The sequence below is a fragment of the Phoxinus phoxinus genome (genome assembly GCF_949152265.1).
Source record: "Phoxinus phoxinus genome assembly, chromosome: 5".
NCBI classification, from domain to species: Eukaryota; Metazoa; Chordata; class Actinopteri; order Cypriniformes; family Leuciscidae; genus Phoxinus; species Phoxinus phoxinus.
The window spans coordinates 39,153,836-39,176,596 of NC_136880.1; the positions used below are offsets into that span (position 1 = coordinate 39,153,836).

General features: G+C 36.2%; 1 protein-coding gene across 2 annotated transcripts in view; it reads left to right on the forward strand.

The window, feature by feature from the left end:
- Positions 1-22,761, forward strand: part of pde1cb (phosphodiesterase 1C, calmodulin-dependent b) — a 141,658-nt gene that overhangs the window by 2,938 nt on the left and 115,959 nt on the right. For both annotated transcript variants that reach the window (XM_079612780.1, XM_079612779.1), the window contains 2 exons: positions 17,275-17,325; positions 20,098-20,269. In XM_079612780.1, coding sequence (XP_079468906.1) covers positions 17,275-17,325; positions 20,098-20,269 — 223 coding nt within the window. The remainder of the gene's footprint in view (positions 1-17,274; positions 17,326-20,097; positions 20,270-22,761) is intronic.

The window sequence follows — 22,761 nt, forward strand, 5'->3', positions numbered from 1 at the left end:
TTATATCAATTTGTATATTTTTGTGGGGCTTAAAGTAAAAAATAGTAAGGAGCTGGTGTAATTTTTTCGGAGATTGGTATAGGCTTGTAAAGGTTGAAATTCCCAAAAAATTATATATATATAAAAAAATGGAAGAATTGAAAAATTTGTCTAAAAATATTAATGTTAAAAACCCTTACTCTGCTAAAAAAACAACATAATAAAAGTCACTCCCTGCGTCCAAATATGCCTACATCAATACAATACAGTGGGCAAAAATCAGTATTTGAGCTGAGGAGTATGTCCAAATTTATAGTGTTCATACTCATAGTTGATGTAAAGTAACCAAATGATCTACTATTTCTGGCGAGATTCTGAAGTGTGCATCTGATGTACACTTTACTATCCCATGAGGCTCAGGGAGTCTCAGGAGTCGATCTGATCGACTCTTCTTATTGGCTTTTATAGAGAGAGACCACTGACCAAACTACATAAAGCTATTATCTGCCAATAACGACCAATCGGAGCACCCTAAGCAGATATGCACCCGCGATGCACACTTTTGCAGAGCCCACAGCAGACTTCGACCCAATAGTCAAAGTGGTTTTACGTCACGAAAGTGTGGACTCTGAGGAAGATTGTGAGGGCTCAGCGTTTCAAATGCCTCCTACTACCTACTATACAGTATGTTTATTTGTTTATTTAAAAGGATCCCTATTAGCTGACGCCGAGACGACGGCTAGTCTTCCTGGGGTCCAAACAATACATACAAAACCCACCAATTACAATCACAATTACACCCAAATATATCATATATAAATACACATAAAAGAACAAGAAAAACACAAAAAACACTGAATAAAATTATAATAAAATAACGAAAACAACATCGCACATGATACAACCTCGTTCAACCAATCCAGACGATATTATGATGTTAAAGACAAATACAATCTTTTTTTAAAACCAATTTTTCCCTTGATTTCACGAACCCCAGCTGGAAGATTGTTCCAAAACACAATTGACCTATAAAACACGGTCCTCTTCATAGAGTCAGATTTAGGTAGGGGTAAATAAATCTGTCGACTATTCAACCCTCTTGTGTAATGTGAATGCATATCTGAATAGTAAAATATATTATCATAAAAAAATGTAGGAGTCCGAGTGTTAATAATTCGATGAAAGTATACTAACATATTAACAGATAGTCTATTCTTGACCATCAGCCAAGCAAGATGTTCATGCATCTCTACAACACTCGTTCTCGAAGAACAACCAAGTCTTGCAGCCTTGTTTTGAGCCACTTGTAATTTTTTTTAAATGACTGCTTGATGCAACAAACCATACAACAGAACAGTAATCCAAATGACCCAAAACCAATGTACAAACAACACGACTAAACAGCTGTGAATGTAAAAACTGTGCACATTTACGCACTACTGCAACAGCTCTAGCTTTTTAGCAACAACTTTGTAAATGTGATCAGACCATGACAATGTGGAATCCAGCCATTTTATTTTATCCAGCCATTTTTATTTTAAAATCACAGCCATGTGATTTTAGACGATCATGTTATATAATTAGCATGTCTAAATAGTAACGTGGCTGACACAATAAGGCACCTGACAAGTTCAACATATGTATTGATTGTTTTCATACTACACAAGTGCATACTTGCAGAATGTACTTTATTAACAGACGAAAAGTTCTTCAAGTGCAGTACATATACTCTGACAATTTCAGACACAAGGTCTTTTTGACATTTACATTTATGTATTTAGCATACTAACAAAGCAACTTAGAAAAGAGGAACAACTTTGGCCGTTTATGAAATGGATGTTTTGGTCAGACCAAACGGGGTAATCTAATCCTATGAAAATTTGTTGACATTCATCATGACTAAATACTTCCCGAGTAAATGGGAATAGGAGCGGGCTTCACTCAGTGATTAAAATAAACTTTAAGAGTGCTGGCCTGAATAATTGGAATATTGAAAGCAGGAGAGAGGCCGCACTATGCATAAATATATTTTTATTTGCACAAACGCGTTTCGGCGCGTGCCTTCTTCAGTGTGCACCGAACTACCCGCAAGTGCTGAATTAATACTCACACAGGTCAATTAAACTTGTGAGGTAACGCAGCGCTGTTTCACTTGGTCTACACTATCACACTAAACTGCATTTGAGTGTGTTGAAAGTTATAATGTTATTCTGTGTTAGTTTGTTGGCTATATGAGACTAGCAGTAAGCTAAATCAACATTAGAATAACATACAGATCATATTCTAACATTTCATCATGTTGAGCTATAACATTGATTAGTTTTATGTACATTTGCTCACCCGTCTAATAAAGTACATGCAAGTGTGGCGTCGCTGTCAAGTTGAAGTTTGTCACGGACGTGGAGATCTCGGCATCTCCAAAACGCCAGGCTGATATTGATCCTCATTTTAGTTCTCCTTTTTCCCAAAGTCTGCTTGCCATGGTCCAAAATGTTTGAACGAAACAACAACAACGTGCAGCTTAACGTTACGCACTACGCAGTTGTCCACGTCTGTCGCCATGGTTACTATGGCAGTACTTGAGCGGAAACCAGGGATAACGCGGATATTACGTCAGTGACAGGCGATAAGTGAACAGGTTTTCCGGGACGGCTAATTATTTAAAATTGTAATTTCTCTGAAATAAAAAATATTTGGGAATTTTTGGGATATTGTAAGTACACAACTGCAGGAAATATATCACACTTACTGATTTTTGGATATTTTATTACAAAATTCTTACATATTGTACCTTTAATAGTTATGTTGTGATATTTTATTTTTAATGACATGTATGTGTAAGTGTAGCTGAAGTACTCTTTTGCGAGCCACTGTTTTTATCTGCCTCTATTATAGGTAATTGTGGAATTTCAGCACATGCCTTTATGAGACGGGTGGGAAACAGGTGTCTGCTCATTTTGGGTCAAAACACGGGTGATAGCATCCATTTATCTGCACATTAGAGAGTTCAGGCACTTCTGTGGGACAGATGAGAAAAACGCTCCATAATGGGATGATCAATGAATTCTTTTGAAGGGTGCAGATCCGTGTTTTTTATGTCTGAACTCTTTGATGTTAGAATAACACTGGCTCCTGATGCTTTATAAAGCACAAGGGTTTTTCAGAGACGGATTTTTGCACAAATCTAAAATGGACATAAACATTCAAGGTTTATTTTTATACTTGCTGTCTGCTATTGAAAATGCCAGATACATTTTTATTTCATATATTTATTAGAAACAATGCAAAGGTTTGGGGTTGGAAATAATTTAATTGATTTGATCAAAATGATATATTTGATCCAAAATACAGTAAAACATATTGTGAAATATTATTACAATTTAAAATAACTGTTTTGTATTTTGATATATTTTAAAATGTAATTTATTCCTGTGATGGCAAAGCCAAATTTTCCTCAGCCACATGATTATTATATGTTGAACTATTATTTGTGGAAATATTTATGTGGAAACTGATCATTTTTTTCAGGATGTTTATTAAAATTGTAAAAGTTTAAAGCATTTATTTAAAATAGAAATCTTATAACATTATTACGGTCTTTACTGTCACTTTTGATCAATTTAATGCATCTTTGTTTGAATGAAAGTTTTAAAGGGGTCATGACATACATCTTTTGACAGACAAGATATCTTTTTTTTCACCATTAAAACATTCCTGCAAGTTTCAGAGCTTAAAACGTCCTCTTTGATATAAACAAAGCACTTATTTAATCTAGCTCCAAAAATGGCGTGTTTGGATATTGCGGGATTTGTGACGTGACCCAGGCGAATACATTTGCAAATACCTGCCTCCAGAGAAAGACATTGATTAATAATTATACATCATGGCATCATAGGCTCCTCCCTCTGGTGTTCAGTCGTTAACGGCTGACATTTGCCTTCACTGGATGTGAGCGTCACGTCAAAAATAACCCATTCACTGACGCTGTCTAGTGGATACAGTTTACAGATGTACGTTCAGTTTCTGACAAACTCCAGTCTGTCGACAACAGGACGAGTGAAAGAACGTTTGCTTTGACGCGTCCGGTTTAAACGGCTTATTTGCTCATTTCTGTGCAGACTTTACCAGTGTCAGGAACAAGTGGATGGTTTATTTTAATGGCGTTCTGGATCGCATCAGAGGATTATATGTTTGTTCGGAGCATTTTGTTTTGTAAACGAGGCACAGTGTAATGGAAAGTACGCAAATAATTTTTTTATCTGACAGCAGCTGCATTATAAACCATAAGTAACTGATTTCATAATGCTTTGTCTGTAAATTTTGGTTTTATATGGATGTTTTCTGCACGCGAGCGGGCGTTGATACTGCTTCCTATGCAATGACGTTAGCCAATCATAACAGTGGCCATTTGCTGACTAGCCTTAAAGGAGACGCCCCTTAAAAAACGGACAGAGGCTCAGAATGAGGGTTAAATTATTATTTTCACATTGTGCAAGCAACTTTATTATCATTATAAGTGAACCTTAAAGGAGAACTCCAGCGCAAAATGAACCTTTGGTCTAATTACACATTGTTACCTAGTCAACCGTTATCTGAGATTTGTTTTCATGATTATCGAATGTAAATAGTTTTATCTCTAAAAACAGTTTAGCCTATAACGCTAGTATATGGGGCATTGAGTAATGACAAATAAAAATCGCTTGTTAATACCACTAACAAGGCTCAAAATAGCCCCACACTAACACGGTAGCATAATGAGGGTCCCTATGCAAACCGAAGCATTGAGAACTGTGTAAGTGTCCAGACAGTTTAATAAGAAGATATTTTATACATACAGTCCACTTCACGTATACAAGCAGAATCCATCTTTGAAAAACAGACTCTATCAATCGATCTACGAACCACCGATCCAAATGCGCTGGACCATATGAGATTCTACACAGTTCAGCGCATTTGGATCGGCTGTTCGTAGATCGATTGATAGAGTCTGTTTTTCAAAGATGGATTCTGCTTGTATACGTGAAGTTGACTGTATGTATAAAATGTCTTCTTATTAAACTGTCTGGACACTGTCAAAGTTCTCAATGCTTCGGTTTGAAGGTAAGGACCCTCATTATGCTACCGTGTTAGTGTGGGGCTATTTTGAGCCTTGTTAGTGGTATTAACAAGCGATTTTTATTTGTCATTACTCAATGCCCCATATACTAGCGTTATAGGCTAAACTGTTTTTAGAGATAAAACTATTTACAGTCGATAATCATGAAAACAAATCTCAGATAACGGTTGACTAGGTAACAATGTGTAATTAGACCAAAGGTTCATTTTGCACCGGAGTTCTCCTTTAAGGAACATATTCAAATAATATAAAATCCATGTCATGACCCCTTAAAAAAACAAAACTTACTGACCCTGAACTGTTAGTGTATATGCAAAGGGGAAGACATCATCATAACAATATATGAAAATGGGTATAAAGAAAATAATGTATTTAAAATCACCAAGTTTTAAAGGATTCCTTTTTCAATATGCCACTTCCCTATCCCCTTTTCACCTGACCGGTAATAGAGGAAACGACCCTCGAGGGTGACTAAAATATCTCCAGTAGCTCTGTTTCATGGTTACCATAAACCAGTGACAGTTAAGTCTCCTGCTGTTGGTTGTTCAGGTTTTTCTCCCTCTACAGCGTCGCATCTCTAGAGAGCCACAGGTGGGGAGACACCAACCAACACAGTGACCGAATGTTACGTTTAGATCAAAACACAATCAGCTCAGTGTTATATGGTAGAGTTCAGTTAGATGTGCAGTTTGGTGTAAGGAGTGTTTTAAGGTGTGCAGAGTCCAATTTGTCCAATAGCTGCATTAACGTAGCGCGTCTGCATGTCTGAGGATGAGACCGGCACCTGCTATGAATAATTAGGGCTTTGTTATTTAAATAATGAGTGATTTGTCTGAACAGATGGAGCAGAAATACACAGATTGTGACTTGCAGAAGTATGGAGACAACTTAGGTCAGTGGTTCTCAAGACAATATTGGAAAGCCCTTGAAGATATTTCTACTACATCTTGCTATAATGACTGATAAAGCTTCTTACTTTCAAACTTTTTTTGTTTTGTTTACAAAATCTGGGAGTGGCAATACATAATTTTTATTAAATAGTTATTATAATTATGTGAATCAATACAAAAATGATATATAAAAAATGATTTCAATAACTAATTGTTATTCAGGGTTTACACTTTTTATTACTAATTAATTTTATTGGTAATTACGGAATTTGTGCAGAAATATTTTTAACACAAATAACACTTTCTACTGGATAAAATATTTACAGATTGACATAGCTAATTTTTTCTATATTTATTATAAAAAATTCCATGATTGTTTAAGATTCTACTCATTTGCATGATTTTTGTAGGTCTAGAAAGCACACTTTTCAAATTCCCTCACATATCCTTGTTTCCCAAGACCACGACTGGTTCATAAATGACAATGATAGTTGTTGAGAGCATGGAAATGTCAGCTTACATTTTATTTTTCAGCTGTTTTAGCATATTTACAAACTTTTATCTCATTTTAAATCATTTGAAGTCCTCATGTGGCACACACATGTGCTGAGGTGCAGTGTTTTTAGGGGTGTAACGAGACCCTCATGTCACGATTCAATGCATATCAGATGGATACTATTACTCCAAGACATGATAAAAGGTTAACCGAAAATGTACTGTTGTTTAAAATGCTAAATTGGATATTACATTGTGGGTGTAAATGAATAGGCTTGGACTTGGTGCTGATAACCAAATGCACAGGAAACACCAGAATAAAAATAATCATGATTCTGAAGCTGAAAATACAGAATTTTTTTAGTCGAATATGCTTGCACTGTCACTGACTAGATATGTTTAAAATAATGTAGGCCACTTTTTACTGGTAGCATAAGACATTTGGCATTATCAGGATCCACAAATATTCCCCCATTGCATGATCAATCATACATTATATTCAATTGTTTATAGCTAGGCTACTAAAGGATTTTCCTGAACTGAAAACTATTCAGGCTGCAAACAAATCCGGTTCGCGGTTTAAAGCTAGTAGTCTATCTAGCTATCCTATCTTATCTGTAAAAGAACATTGATGGTTTTAATTATTTCCACTCTGTCTGTGACTTCATCGACCTCCGCATCAGGGAATCACAGAGAGCACGCGCTGTACGTCGCCACGGCAACAGGCGCGGGAACAGCTTGTTGGCGAGCTCGCGCGGTCTCAGATCGCACTGTTGTTGTTCAGAGTAACTGATGTTCACATTTAGGAACTAATATTGTACATATACTTATTGATTATGTATCATAATCAGGAAGAAGCGGAGAGGCGCTGGTGCGTCAGTGTTTATAGTCTCTGACGATCCTCAATCATCATTAAGGGTGTTGTGTCGCCCTCTTGTGGTCAGATGAGGGATATCTATCTATCTATCTATCTATCTATCTATCTATCTATCTATCTATCTATCTATCTATCTATCTATCTATCTATCTATCTATCTATCTATCTATCTATCTTATCTATCTATCTCTAGTGAGAGCCTCTAAGCTAAATAACAGTGGAATAACCTTTTATTCTTTTACTGTTTTATTTATTTAGCAATGAAATTGGCCACAAAATTTAAATACAAAGGTTTAAATAACAAAAGCTGATTAACCATAAGCTTAATGAGGTATGCTGCAGAGTTATTGGACAAATAGTTTGCTGGATATGTATCAGCTGATGTTGGATATTTAGATTCAGGTTATTTTTTAAGTTTTTACGCGTAATATTTAACAATGTTATTGATTTGACTGCACTGACATTGTATGAGAACTGAACTGAGCCGGACGATGACATCACTGTTTTCAACAGAACTGCTTTATAGATGAAATTAACTAATTTAATAATTGATCTTTACAAAAGAACTGAATCAACACTGACCTGACCTCAGCTGAACAATGACACTATGGATGAAATAAACTGTTTGCATTGAATATTTTTCCTGTTTATCTCTGTAAAGCTGCTTTGAAGCAATCTGTATTGGCTATATATATTATATGATATAAATAAAGGTGACTTGACGTGACTATTTTTATATAATCAAACTTAAAGAGATGGCAATAGCTTATGGCAAAAAATTTAACTTTTTAAGAGCACTTTCTCTTGAAGAGCAATGAGTTAATTTCTTAGAGAAATGACAACAATCTTTATATTTTGAAATGTGCCGTAAACTCTTTAGACCATTAAAGCAACCGAGCTCTCGTATAACTAGAGCTTTCCGTCCGCTCCTCTGTTTGTTTTTAGATAATTTTTGTTTCTAATTTAAACAATAATTGTTAGCATATTTCAAAAGGAATATTTATCTTTTGATCTGCTCATTATAAACCTAAAAAAAGTCAAGGTACTATAGATTTCATGTTTGTTTTCATTGCACAGAAACTGAATATGCTGTAAATACTAAATAAACAGTTACTGTAGATTGTATATGTTCCCTCAGAGACGTGTGACAATGAACATGAGCTCCAGCTTTTGCCCATTTTGTTGCATTGCATTAACCTCAGGATCTCTTTATTGCAGTGGGAAAAAAGCCTTGGTTGGTTGCCTAGTGACCAGCATTCACAATAGAGACATCATATACATGAGCAGCTGACCTCACACACACACACAAGCACACAAACTACCACAGTACTTCTGTAATGACTGTCTGAAAGCTCATTAAAGCTCTTTGAGGAAAGACCTGACGAGGTTTGCTCACTAGAAGAATCTCGCTTTCTAAACTGAGAATATTAGCACACGGAAACATCTTCATATTCCTTCAATAAAGCAATGGATAATGTCTTATTTTGCCTGAGGATAGACAGTTTCTCAAATGTGTGACTCTCTAATGACTCTCAAATTCATAATCTCCACTGTTTTTATTTATTTGGTGGGTGGTGTTGCACTGGTTAATGATCAGAGGATTCAATGGTAACTGCAAGTTGCTAGAAAGTTGATAAGTCTTATAAGATATTGAGCGATACACTGACTCAACCCTCAAATGCTCTATTCTGTAAAGTCAAGGAAATATATTCCACCAGCAATATTCTATTCTATTCTATTCTATTCTATTCTATTCTATTCTATTCTATTCTATTCTACATTGTGTATACATTACCATTCAAAATGTTACATTTTGAAGTGTCTCTTATGCTCAACAAGGCTGCATTTATTTAATAAAAAATATCATTCAATTAAAAAAATATACAATTTAAAATAAACTGTTTTAAAATATGTATAAAAAAAAACTTTTATGATTTTTACCAATGTTGAAAACAGTTGTGATACTTCATGTGTGGAAAATGTGATACTTTTTCATGATTATTGGATGGATAGTAAGTTCAAAAGAACATATTATATATAATATGAATATTTTAGATTTGTATAACGTAAAAGTCTTTACTTTCACTTTTGATCAATTTAATGCATCCTTGCTGAATAAAACTATTAATATATTTAAAAAACATGTTTGATTGCTAGTGTATAAATCTTATGTATTTTTATTTATCTTGAAATGTGATATATATACACATACACACACCTATACATAATTAATTATACAATATCAGTTTATTATATTGTATTACACACACACACACACACACACACACACACACACACACACACACACACACACACACACACACACACACACACACACACACACACACACACACACACAGAGTTGACCAAGTAACATGTTTGTACTGTATGATTTATTTCTTTTAACATTATTTCATTAGTCTGTGACTTGGAGCTGCTGAAGGAGCTTTCTGCTTGTCTTCTGCTCTCTAATCATTCCCTCAGACGAGAGACAGTAACGTATTAAACCGTCACTGAACCCACACATCCCACCGTGATTACAGAGACACACAAACATCCAAACTCCAGCTATTATTTCAGCACAATAGCTGCATCTCGGCCTCCACCTGTCTGGTCGTCTCAATCCTTTTATATCTTTATAAATAAACAGTCTTCGAATAGAATTGAATGATTCGTGCTTCACAAAAATACATAACATGAACCTCACGGCCTTGGCCCAGCTAGACACATTTCTGGGAGTGTGTTCAACAAATCTGCAGCAATTCCAAATAGGTTTGATTCCGTTTAGATGATAAAATCGCACGCGCACATACGCAAGGAAAAGGAAGCTGCGTTTTTTCCCTTCAAATGTGCATCGCAGAACATCGAACAGACACAGAGTTGTAGTGCGGATGCGAGGGGCAGAGTGTGTTATGATATGCATTGGTACACTAAGTGCTCTGAGAGGAGACTCGCATTCAGAAAATAATGAGAGCGACAGAGGACGACAATGATGGGAAAAAAAAGAGAAAATAGTGTCTCCCCTATGAGAGTATTGTGAGAGCAGGACAGGATAGAGAGATCTGAGAGACTCGCGCACAACTTTGGGATTTACTCAACAAGAGAGAACTCGCAAAATACAAGAAAACATGTCAGAGACGGACTCCCGGAAAAAGGGCTTCACCAAAGGCAGAAGTGCCACTTTCAGCATCGATGGATTCAGCTTCACCATTGGTAAGAAACTGTGCAATACAATCAGAGATAGGATGCCAGAATAAGGATTTGCTTAAGGGGACATTCCCTTCTTTACTTTCTGAGATCCATCACGACTGCAGTCTCAGCAGATGTACAGTGCGCTCATTTGTTTCGGTGCGCCAGGAATCGCTCTTGATTAGACGATATGATCTGTTGATTTCAGGATGTGATGTGAGAGGGTCTGATTTCTGAAAAGACCCATTCAGGTGAGCACAACTCCATAGCAACTAGAGTAAAATGCTCCCGACCACACACACACACACACACACACACACACACACACACACACACACACACACACACACACACACACACACACACACACACACACACACACACACACACACACACACACACACCAGCCTTAAACTATAGTGTCCTTTCATGGCATATAAGATATTTAGTGAGCTCTCATGTAATCCGGTGTGTGTCTTCTGCAGTTCTTTAGGAAAAACACAAATAGTTGATTTACAGTAAGAGTGCAGAGTGAGAAAAGAAACGCATTCCCATATGAATTGTGTGTAACTTGTAATTTGAACATGGAATAATTTGATGATAAATATTTGAGTTCACATCAAGATCTTTGACTTTTTGTTCGGCGCACTGTTTGAGATATATATAATATAATATATTAGCGTATTACCGTATATGCTTAATTTGCATACTTTAAGTATAAATGTGTAGGCTATATGTATATAATTTATTTTGTATTTTCAGTTTTCATTTAAGTTTGTGTCATTTTTATACTTTTTTTATATTTCCTTTCAGCCAATTTGTTTTATATTTTAGTTTTAGTAAGTTTAGTGCTTCAACTTATTTCAGTTAGTAGCCAAGGCAACTTTTTGTTGCCAGGTTTTCAATTTTAAGTTAATTATTATTTTGTTTAGCTTTAATTCAGTACAGCTGACTCTTCATTAAAGACTTCAGAGCACAGTTTAAAACTTCGCTGCGAGAAGAGACATGATATTACTGGAGTTTCAGTGAAAATCTGCAGAATTTGTTCTCCATTTAATCTCATTGCTGTCTGAGAAACAACTGAGAAATTAAAGAGCAATCTAACAGATATTAGTATACAGGTCCATCTGTGTCCGAAAGCTTACTGATTTCCCACAATCCTGTGCTTTACATTCCGTGACAGACAGTTGAGCTAAAAGATGTGGTTGGTGGTCAGTTTGTGTGAAAATGTACGTCTTGGACCAGTTTTCCACTTCTGATGTCATTTCTAGAGAGAAATTACTATGTAATTAAATATTTGCTTCGTTTTCTCTGTTTTGCTGTAGTTCATTAAACCGTTACGCTTACTCAGAAGTCTGCCTGATATCAGTTTCATGAGGTTCCTTAATACACAGACGCTGCCTGTAAGTCAACAAGTAAGGCAACAAGTCTGCTGAATAAGTTTTCGAACGCAGCCATAGAGTGCAACGGTCGGGTTTCGGAGGTAAAAACTCCTTTCATTTTATCCATATGGAAATTTATTTTTAACAATAACTTATAAACCTTCAAAGACAGACCTATACTGTGAGCTCATTGCTGTCTGAGAAACAACTGAGATATTGAAGAGCAATCTAACAAATATACAAGGAAAATAAGGGTCCGTCATCTGCGTCCGAAAGCTTAAAAATGCAGCCTTTCAGCCGTCAGCCCACATTATTATTGTTTTTATAAATAATCATGTTTTACAGTGGAATTCCTGGTGAAAAACTACATTACCCATGATGCTGTACAGAAAATTCCACCAATCAGAGTCGAAAAAAGCAACATGTGCCAAAATAACTCTTTAGCTCCGCCCACTCCCATGAAGCAAACCAAATGCAATCGAGTCGATCTCACTACGCTCTCAAAATTTGTATTTGTGTATATATATATATACATACATGTATTTATATTTTGCAATAAAATTGAAATAAATTGTTTTATATATACAATCAACATTTATAAATGAGAAGTAGTATATGTCTCATCTCCATTCTTTTTTTAATTCAATTCTGCTTCATGGGATTGTAGTTCTTTCCCTCACTAAAGCTGTTATGTACACAGTACTTTTGCCTTTTTGTCTGATTTTTATATATTTTTTTGCTTCAAATCAAGTTTGTAATATTATGATTCATGTTGTACTGTAGCTGATTGGCTTAGTTCATGGCTTATAACGGTTTAACAAAGTATTTTTCCCATTAATTTCTCCCATAGGGATTTTTTAAAAGTATTTGTTAAAGCGTTATAAGCCACGAACTAAGCCAATCAGCTACGACGTGAATCATAATATTAAAAACTTTGATTTGAAGCAATAAATATATGAAAATTGGACAAAGGCAAACCATTAACATAATTTGCAGCGCTTTGTGGGAGGGGGCGGAGCTAAAGATCTGGTTTGCCGCACTTTGCTCGCTACAGCTCTCTGATTGGTGGAATTTTCTGTACAGCGTTATTGTTTTCACCAAGAACTCTGCTATTAAACACAGACAGTCATTTTAAAAGTAAGTTGAATTAACACAAACAGAATATAAACAAAAGCATATCAAACAACAACCTTGGTGGTCACAGCAGGTCTGTCTATAAAGGTTTATCAGTTATTGTTAAAAGTCACTTTTATTATGGAAAAATGTATGGAGTTTTTACTTCCAGAACGCAACTGCATTTTTTGGCAACAATTTTTGCCCGTCACTCCACACAACTGTTTTCTAGCATAGCTGCGCTAGTTTCATGTCTTTCGTCTCACATAATAACATTATTTCAGCCTAAATTAATATTAGGCTATATGTCCATGGACTTCATTATGACAAAATAAACGTGTCTTGGTCCTGATCACCTTGTCGGGGTCTATTTTGAGATGATAAACATCGGACTGTACATTTTTCCACACTCAGACACACCGTCCTGTTTATCATCCGGTTGTTTCGGAGAAACACACACCCACATGGGAGGACAGAGGTTACAGGGTGTCTTACAGGAAAGGTGTTATGATGGAAACACAGAGGTGTGAGATGTTCTTTTTTTAGTTTCTGTCCTGATGCATTTATATAGGACATTAAAAAAAAAGCTCCTTACTTGCAAAACTGTTTATTTAACTAGTCGATAAACTAGCCAACGAGTTGAGCATCGCACAGGAACGCAGCAGGGAATCTCATATCCACATTTCATCACAACACACAAACATCTGCCTGTCGTCATGGTTACACAGCCCAGCAATCAATAGCTCAGTGTGCTTTAAGCTCATTTTTGTGACATGTTGTCAATCAGGTCCAGTGGAGCGTGATGACGAACCGTTAATGATGATTGGCTAAAGCAACACGACCACTTCCTCTCTGCCCTCAGAGTCACTCTGTGGGCTTTTAATGGTGTGCCTGCTGGGGGAACATAGCGTGTGTGTGTTTTGGTCTATTTAGGTCTCGATACAGAATGTCATGACACTTAATGGGAGTTGTGTGATGTTGTGGTGTAAATGGTGTTGTACTAATGCATGTTCTGATTTTTCTCAGCTCGAGCAATGAATACTCAAAATCCAATCTCATTGACCGGAGCATCAGCCAGGCTGGTTTTGTTTTCCTGACTGTCACAGGCAATGCAATTTACATTCATGCACTGAAGCAACTCTTACAGCACATGTAAAGAATGTCTTGAATTAACTGACTAGGTTTACACTGACATAGTAATGCACTGAACTGTGTGTTATCTTGTTGGTGTAATATTAAAGAATGCAAATGCATGCATTACTGGTGCTGCTTATACTTGAGGTTAGACATTTATTCAAATCACTAACCTCAAGTCTGTGTTATTTTAGTATAATAATATATTATTATAGTGATTATTAATACTTTTAGTTTGTTTTAGTCATTGTTTGTGCTTTTTTGTCATTTTTATTAGCTTTCTAAAAATATTTAAATTAAGCTTTAATTTATTTCAGCTTTTTTGTCATTTTAGTACTTAACCTTATTTCAGTTATTTGCAAAGGCAACATTTTGTTGCCAGTTTTTATTTATTTATTTAATAATAGTCTTAAATAAATCTTAAATTAATAGTAATTAATATGTAGGGTGACACTTATAGCTCACATTAGTTAATGCGTACTAAAATTAAGTAACAATGAGCAATTTGTTACATTAAACATTGTTAACATTAGTTCATAAAATACAATTGTTCATTGTTAGTTAATGTTAGTTAGCTCAGGTCCTTTAAATAATATTAACATGTACATTTTCTTATTTTAATAATGTATTAGTAGATGTTGATCATTGTTGATTTATCATTGTTGTATAATGTAGTTAACTAATGTTAACAAATGAAACCTTATTGTATAGTGTTGCCTTTATATTGTATTTTATTTCATCTTTATTTCAATTATAGAAAACGTATAGAATTTTTTTTTAATTCTAGTTAATGATAACAAAACCTATACTTTGCCTTGCAACTCATCCTGCAGAGTTAGAGATGCACGGTATATCGGCCACCATATCGGTATCAGCGGATATATGTTCATATTTAAAGGGCACCTATTATGACATTTAAAATGTTCCTAATGTTGTTTTGGGAGTCCCCAACAACAGTTGTACGTGCATGCAATGACAAAAAACACTTTTGTTGTCGTATAATATGCATTTAATTTTACCTGATTTGCTCACCGACTCCCAAATGATTCGTTCAACGACTCGTTTTTCCAAACCCCTCCTCTGCGCGACGCTAATCTGCGATTGGTCAGAGATGACCCAGCAGTGTTTACAGAGATAATACTTATTTTTAACACGGAGTGCAATGATGCTTTTATCAATTAAATTGTGTTATAATAATGATTATAGTCCACTGCTTTATAGTTTGTAGTAAAAAACGAAAAATAAGATAAATAATTTAATGTTATGTTAGCGAGCATAGCCCAGAGTTAATATTGTAAAAGCACAATCAGTCTTTGTTTGCGTTGCATATACATAACGTTTTTACACAAAAAAAAATGCAGTTACGTTACTACGAGGTATTACTCTATTCTTTAGACAACTCCGAAAACAACGACAAACACTTCACATATTTCAATACAATTGCCATTGAAGACCTAGAAGCTAAACGGTGCTTACACAACAAACAAAATAATTATTAAGCATGCTATATAAAAGCAAAAATTATTAATAACACTTACAGGTTGTGATACGGAGGAGGAAGCTGATGCAAATACACTTGGAACTGAACCTTCCTTCAATATCAGCCGGCTCGCGAATCCAAGTTTGATTGCATTTAAGTTGGTAAAGCAATCGTCTTCAAAATGGCGCGAACAAAGCACAAGGCTCGGACTACACTTCTGTGGTATAGTTGTATATATGAATTGTAGCCACTTAGTCTTCAAATGCTCCTCCTTGGGCAGATGAAAAAAGTTGGCTTTTGAGCCGCACTTCAGAACACAGCGTCTCGTCGCCATGATGTTTTCCCTGGCCTTGGAGCGCAATAAGTGGGCGTATCGTATTCAAATAACTTGACAAGTTGACGTCATCTAGTCAGAGAAAAAGCTTCGGTCTTCTAACGATTCATAAAAATGACTCCGAGTCGACTCTTACTTTTGAAAGACAATAACTTTATATACGGTGCACTTTCATATTTCAAACTTTGCAGGATGTTTTTGTTCACTTAGATCTATGTTACACACTACATGAAAGGTAAATTTCAAAATTCCATAATAGGTGCCCTTTAATGTTATCGTTATCCGCCCGATTAGAAAATTTGGCCGATATATTAAAGCCGATACGCTTGAAATATGATTGAAATCCCTGAATATGGTTAAGTGCAGCACAAGTCTATATAAAATTATACTGAGAAGAACATTATAATTGTGTGCTTGGGTCATATATTTACATGGTGAGACTTTTTGTTTTTGGAATCAGGCTCTCAAAAATTGTAAAGAAATTTGGATTTAGATTTATCGGCCAATACATCAGCTTTCAAATACAAAGAAGCATCGGTTATTGGTATTGGCCAAATTTTCATATCGGTGCATCCCTATGCAGAGTTCAGCCCATGTACAGTATGATGTCAATTAATTTTAATGTAAATGTAATGTACCATAAAAAAATCGAATTGCACGACATGACTGAATTAGATTTTTTGCCTTGTGGATGATAAAACACCTGAAAAGTCCCTCAAGAGAAACCCGAGTCACATCTAGAGTCCAATGTGTGGTAACGTGCAAAGAACACCACAACAAACTACATGGTGCCGTGCCGCCAAATTTCTTTTGTTATTATAAATGAAAAAATAATCAATAGAAATGTGCTTCTCTAATGGTGCTTCTCAGTATACAAGCATCACAAAATATTTTTTGGGGGAATGTGCTGATTTTCTCTGGCTTTTTTGTTCTTGTTCTTGTGCAATTTTTTGTATTGCAAGTGACTCACAGTACACCAACAACACCTTGCCAGTCCCCCACTGACCAAGACACATTTGAAAAACTAATGAAAGGCTCATGTGACAGCGGCTGAAGTCGTATTAAAGCAGCCTTCCAAGCTTTTCCAGCAGCTCGGTTCATTATATTCACATTACGCAAAAAGACACATTAAAATATAGGGAAAAAAAAGAAAGAAAGCTTTTTAATGATGTATTTTACTTAGCCTCTGAAAAAGCTTTTGAAATAAGTTTTTAATGTTTTTTTAGAGATGCACACACACACAGAAAATGCCACTGCATTCATGTGTCTCTCTTTTTCTCTGTAGTGGCTAATGAGGATGGTGAGACCAACAGCCGGCCACTGGCCAGATTTGCACGTAAGTATGTGTTTTAAGAAAGCAACAAATTAACTCTGCACTACCTACATTTTTTTGTACACATTCTACATCTTGTTTCATATTCAAAAGAATGGGCTGTAATGAAGTAGAAGGAACTCATTTGCAACTATATTTATTTATATAGCAGATGCTTTTATCCTACAAAGTGCTGTAGATATTCTGCGGAAACACTACCTTTACAGGATTTTCAGTCATGGAAAACCTGGAAATATCAGGAAATGTCAAAAGGGACTTCCAGCACTGAAATTTCCATTCTTAAATAACTTATCCAGTAATTACAAATGACTGAAAAAAAGGTTCATTAGTCAAAAAGCGTGGACATTTTGTTACCAGAGATGGAGTCATGGTCATGGGGATCTCTCCAGACCAGTGGTTCTCAACTGGTTTGGCCATGGGACCCACATTTTCCCATGGTCATTAAGCGGCTTCCCAAATTTGACCAAATTCTTAAAAAAAAGAAAAAGACGATAGTTTATATATACATCTTATAAATTTGCTTTTAAAGACCAAGCTAATTTATTTCACAAAAATGTTGACACACAAGTACATAACATACACATAAAAACAAATATCACTAACACTGGTGAATAATTATGAGCAGTAAAGGCAGTCCCAAACTAGTTTTTGTTAAAAGTTAGTAAGTTTGAATGAGCCACCACAGTCATTAAACATAGAAAATATAAAAATAAGTGAAAATAAAGTGGTATTTTGGAAACTACAGTTACTATGGTAAATACACAATACTAACATGAACTGTTAATAACACATAATCCTAATGAATAAAATGAACATCATACCTGCATCTTTCCCAGCTAACACATGATGTAGCCTACCATTTGCTTAATTTATTGGTACTTTTTGGTCATTAATATAATTATGACAACCTAAATCAAGCGTGGCATCAGTTCTGGCAGGTCACGTTAGTCAAGCTCGCGTCAGCTGACTGTCAGCTGATCCACATCTACCTATAAGAATACGACGCCTATCACCGTATACATATATAAGCTCCTTCAGTATTATCAGCAGCGATCGCGTTTCTCAGGAGTGAATTACCCTCCTCCCTCCCCAGCTCCTCCTCTTGATCCCGAATCATGTTGTACATTAAAATCTTGAATTAATGATATCTGCAATACATTCATGTTGGTTCTGTTCTGTTTACCCAAAGGAGAGTTATTGCTGCTCTTATCCATGCTAGGCTGCACGGATGCGCAGGGAGTTCTCGCCCAGAACAGAACCATACCGCCAATCCAAACTGTATGCTTATTGTCAATCGTCTTTTACGATAGTAGTCCTGACAGAACTACGATGTTGCATGCTTGTAATTTCATTGCTCTATATACAGCGCGTGCCTCTGCATTTGCGCACCACAAGCACAGTATAAAAGTCTGACAGGAAACTTTTTGTTTGTCTTAGGTGAGAGACATTGCATTTCATCATACCAAGATACGCAAGATAACTTTAGAATAATGACACTGACATACAGCATGACAACATCTGACAGCAGGACAGCGTGTTTTTCTCAGGCACTCTTTACACTGCGTCTGACAGAAGAGTCAACAACTTACACACACGCCTTTCAGAATAAAAGCCTTGCATCAGAAAAACATTTCGAACTACGTTTTGTTGTTGTTCTTTTTTCTTTGACTAAACACTCCGTGACCCACTCAAAACCGTCTCGCAACCCACCGGTTGAGAAACACTGCTCTAGATCTCAGCTTATAGACTTTGAGACAAGTCAACAATTCATTACCTTTACAAAAGTTTCTCAATATCTCAACCAGTCTTTATGACCCACAGTGTTTCATATGAAACTTGTATGAGACTTTTGTGATGTAATTTTTATTTTTTTTCATTTGTGATTTTAATGCTTTTTTGGAATACTTAAATAAGGTGAAAACTTGATTAAGTACGGTATTTAAATACCTATATTGGTATGCGGTCTGGGTTTGGTCTTAACTCAAATAATGGTCCTTTTAACAGACATAACATTTTACATGAATGTCACTAGGTGGCAGCATCCATCCATAGATGAGTTTAATGGGCTTCGGACTTGATCCAAAAAATCTCAGTGCTTTTCAGAGGTGGCACACAGATTGCTTCTGAATGACAACATTATGAATACATGATCTCATGATGTAACGATGTGCACAGATTTGGTGGGAGCAAATCAATATGATATACCATGAATCAACAACTAGGCCATTAAGATCTAGAGGAGGCTTTAAAAACATTTTCAGCATTCGTTCTTTGGTCTACGGTTGCCATTGCTGTTATGTTGCTAAGAACTGATAAGAATATAAATGTGTACCTTGAAATGCAATGTAAGTCGCTTTGGAAAAAGCGTCTGCCAAATGCATAAATGTAAATTTTGAATCCGTAAACTTCAATATATTTTTTAAAAAGGAATGGGAAAGGCTTTAAATATTTCAGTTTCGTTTTCAATTCAGTGGTTTGATTTAAAAAAAATATAATTTATATAATTATATAAATTATTTATTTGTATAATAAAGTGATATAATGTAATAAAACTAAATGTATGACAACATAAGAAATATTTGGAGGCTAAATAGCAATAGTAATTGCATTACCAATAGTATTGTCATGTCAATATCATTGAAGCACGTTTCGGATCCTATATTTATCATATTGTGGCAGGCAAAGACATAATGTGTTGCTTTTAGAAAGCAGTTTAAAAATGGGAGAGGTTTCATTGTTTATTTAAGTCTTTACTCCGATTCATCTTGTTTCCAGGCTCAAAGTCTCAGAGTGCACTATGGAACACACTCACGGCCGGGACAGGGAAGAAGGAAAAGAGCAAAGTTGAGAGGGACATTCCAGACGATCCACGCAGATTAGAAGAGATCCTGGCGGATGAGCTTCCCGCTACAGACGTCCCAGAAGCAACAGAAAAAACTGCTGTCAGGTTAATCTCTCTCCTTTTATTGTGGTCAACAGTTGCTTTACAGGTCATGCGATCGTGTCCACTGACAGGACCGATCTGGGAACAGCAAACGTTTTCTCGATTATCAACTTTGTCTCAGACGTTTCTCCCATTAGGATAGCAGGTGCATTTGTCATTTTGATGAGAATTTGATGTGAAATGTTTTAGCTCATATTGAGATCCCTGACTTTTGATTGCATCTTTGGTATCCTGGCCAATAAGAGTGCCGTTTGAGACTTTCTGAGATCCCTTCTCAGAAATGAGTAGCTCTACTGTGATAAACCGGTTCAATTCAGGTATTAGCAGCTCTACAGAAGACCGTGTCCTTATTCAGATTCAATTCAGTTCAGTGTTGACAATAGCAGTGTTGATGTAGCAAAAAATAGTCAAATATAAATTCAGTTCAGGTTTTGTTCTCATCCAATGCTGTAAATGCAGTCAAATCAATAATATTACTGAATACTAAGTGTCCCCAAATGAGCAAGCCAAAGGCGACAGTGGCAACAAAGAATGCAAAAGCTAGATTTGCCTTTGCTGGTATACATCTAGATTGCTGGTTCACTAGGAGAAGTGGGAATTGTCTACTTGTAAGGCGTTTAATATATAGGACATCTCTATAAAGATTTAGCCTTTAAAGATTTTGAAGTCATAGTTGATGAGAACATGGCTGTCATGAGGTCAGCTTCACTTTGACCGGCAGAGTCTGTTGCTAGTTTTCATTGCTTACTCTACAGATGGAGTTGTGTCAGAGCATTAGTTGACTGGATTGAGAACACTTGAGGCTTTAGCACTGCTGAGCATATCATGAGTGGATCAAGCAGAGCTCAAATTCCCTGAACATTTTTATGGCTGATATCAAGAATTCGTTTAGGGTTTTTGCAAACAGCAGCACCAAGAAACCGGCTTCAGTTCACTTGAGAAGGTCTGAGATGCATTCAAGTGGACTCCAGAACGGTTTATAGTTCATAAATGGTATTAAATTCAACCTGGCCTAATTTGTAGATGTGACTCTTTTGAGGACATGCATTTTTTCTGTAAAAGGCAAATTATTTTTAATTGAATGCAGTGAATGAACATTAATAACTTGAATATGCAAGGCTTCCAGTGTTACTTGCTTCCAGTTATTCTGCCTTACAAAAACTGTCAATTATGCAGCTTGATATTTCTGGTTATATTTTATTATTATAATCAAACACTCGTTTGTAGTGCAAACCGTTTTACTGTTTACTGCACTTCTAGTTATTTACATATTGTCAGGTGAGGTTCAGAAAAGAGGATTGGACTCAAAGATCCAGAGAAAATGACTGGCTTTTATTTGTAACAAAAACCAGAAACCAAAATTATCCCGCTGGGGAAAAACAGACCGGCAATGGGCAAGGGAGGGCTGGACACGGCTGGGTCTAACGGGAATACATCCACAATGAACTTGCACAGGACAGAGAACAAAGGAAGAAAAAGGGTATGTTTACATGACAACAATGTACCAAAAACGGAAAAAACAATTTCGTGTGCAAATGACAATGTTATCAAAACAATCCCTGTTCACTTGGACCTGCGGAAAAATAAATAAATTATTATGCATGCTAGGCCAGTAGTTGGCGATGTCACTTTGTAAAGAAACACTACACGCCTATAGACTGAACATGTAATACACACACACATTTTTGTAGTTTACACGGAGCCGATAAAGGTATAATTTTCACAAAATTGCACTTTGAAACCTGTTTTAAAAAGTTTGCATTTTCAGATCCTCGAAACGCCGCTGTCGTGTAAATGAACAGGCAAAACACATAAAAAGTTTTCCATTTTAGTTAAAAATGTCATGTAAATGGCCCTTAAAGAGGGAAGGAAATCAGGAGGGTAAAAAGTGAGAGCAGGTGGGGTAAATTAACCAATAATCAGGTAGCAAGAGGGCAGGGTTAAAACTAAAGACGGACAAATGAGCACAAGGCGCACAGAAACAAACACAAGCCAAACAAACATGACGGAAGCCAGGTGCTCACAAAAAACACCCAAAACTTGAGCGCACAGCCCAGAGAACAACTAGCCTGGCTTCGCCCTCCAACGTACATCCACTCAATTTTCAATTTCCTTCAGTACTACGTTTGGGTTTGTGGTATATTCGCGGGTTTTCTCCGGTCAATTTTTTACCAGTCCAATCAGCGAACAGAGGGAATGGCTGAGAACGATGACGTTGAGGTTGTGCACTAGTTTGAGTTGAAGTTTTATCATGACCAAACGTTAGCGATTGGTTATGGCAGATCCAGAGTGGCTCTGAGCAGATCCAATAGTTTTAAACTTCAACAGAGTATCCGCCTTAAAGGAAGTTAACGCTTGTCAATGGAGAGAGGCCAGACACCCTGTTCAAAATGAAATGTACGAGACTCTAGTAGGACCAGGCTAGAGAACAACCCCAAAGCCTTACGCTCACTCAAGGACAAGACAAACAACATGAGTGTCAGGATTCTGTCACC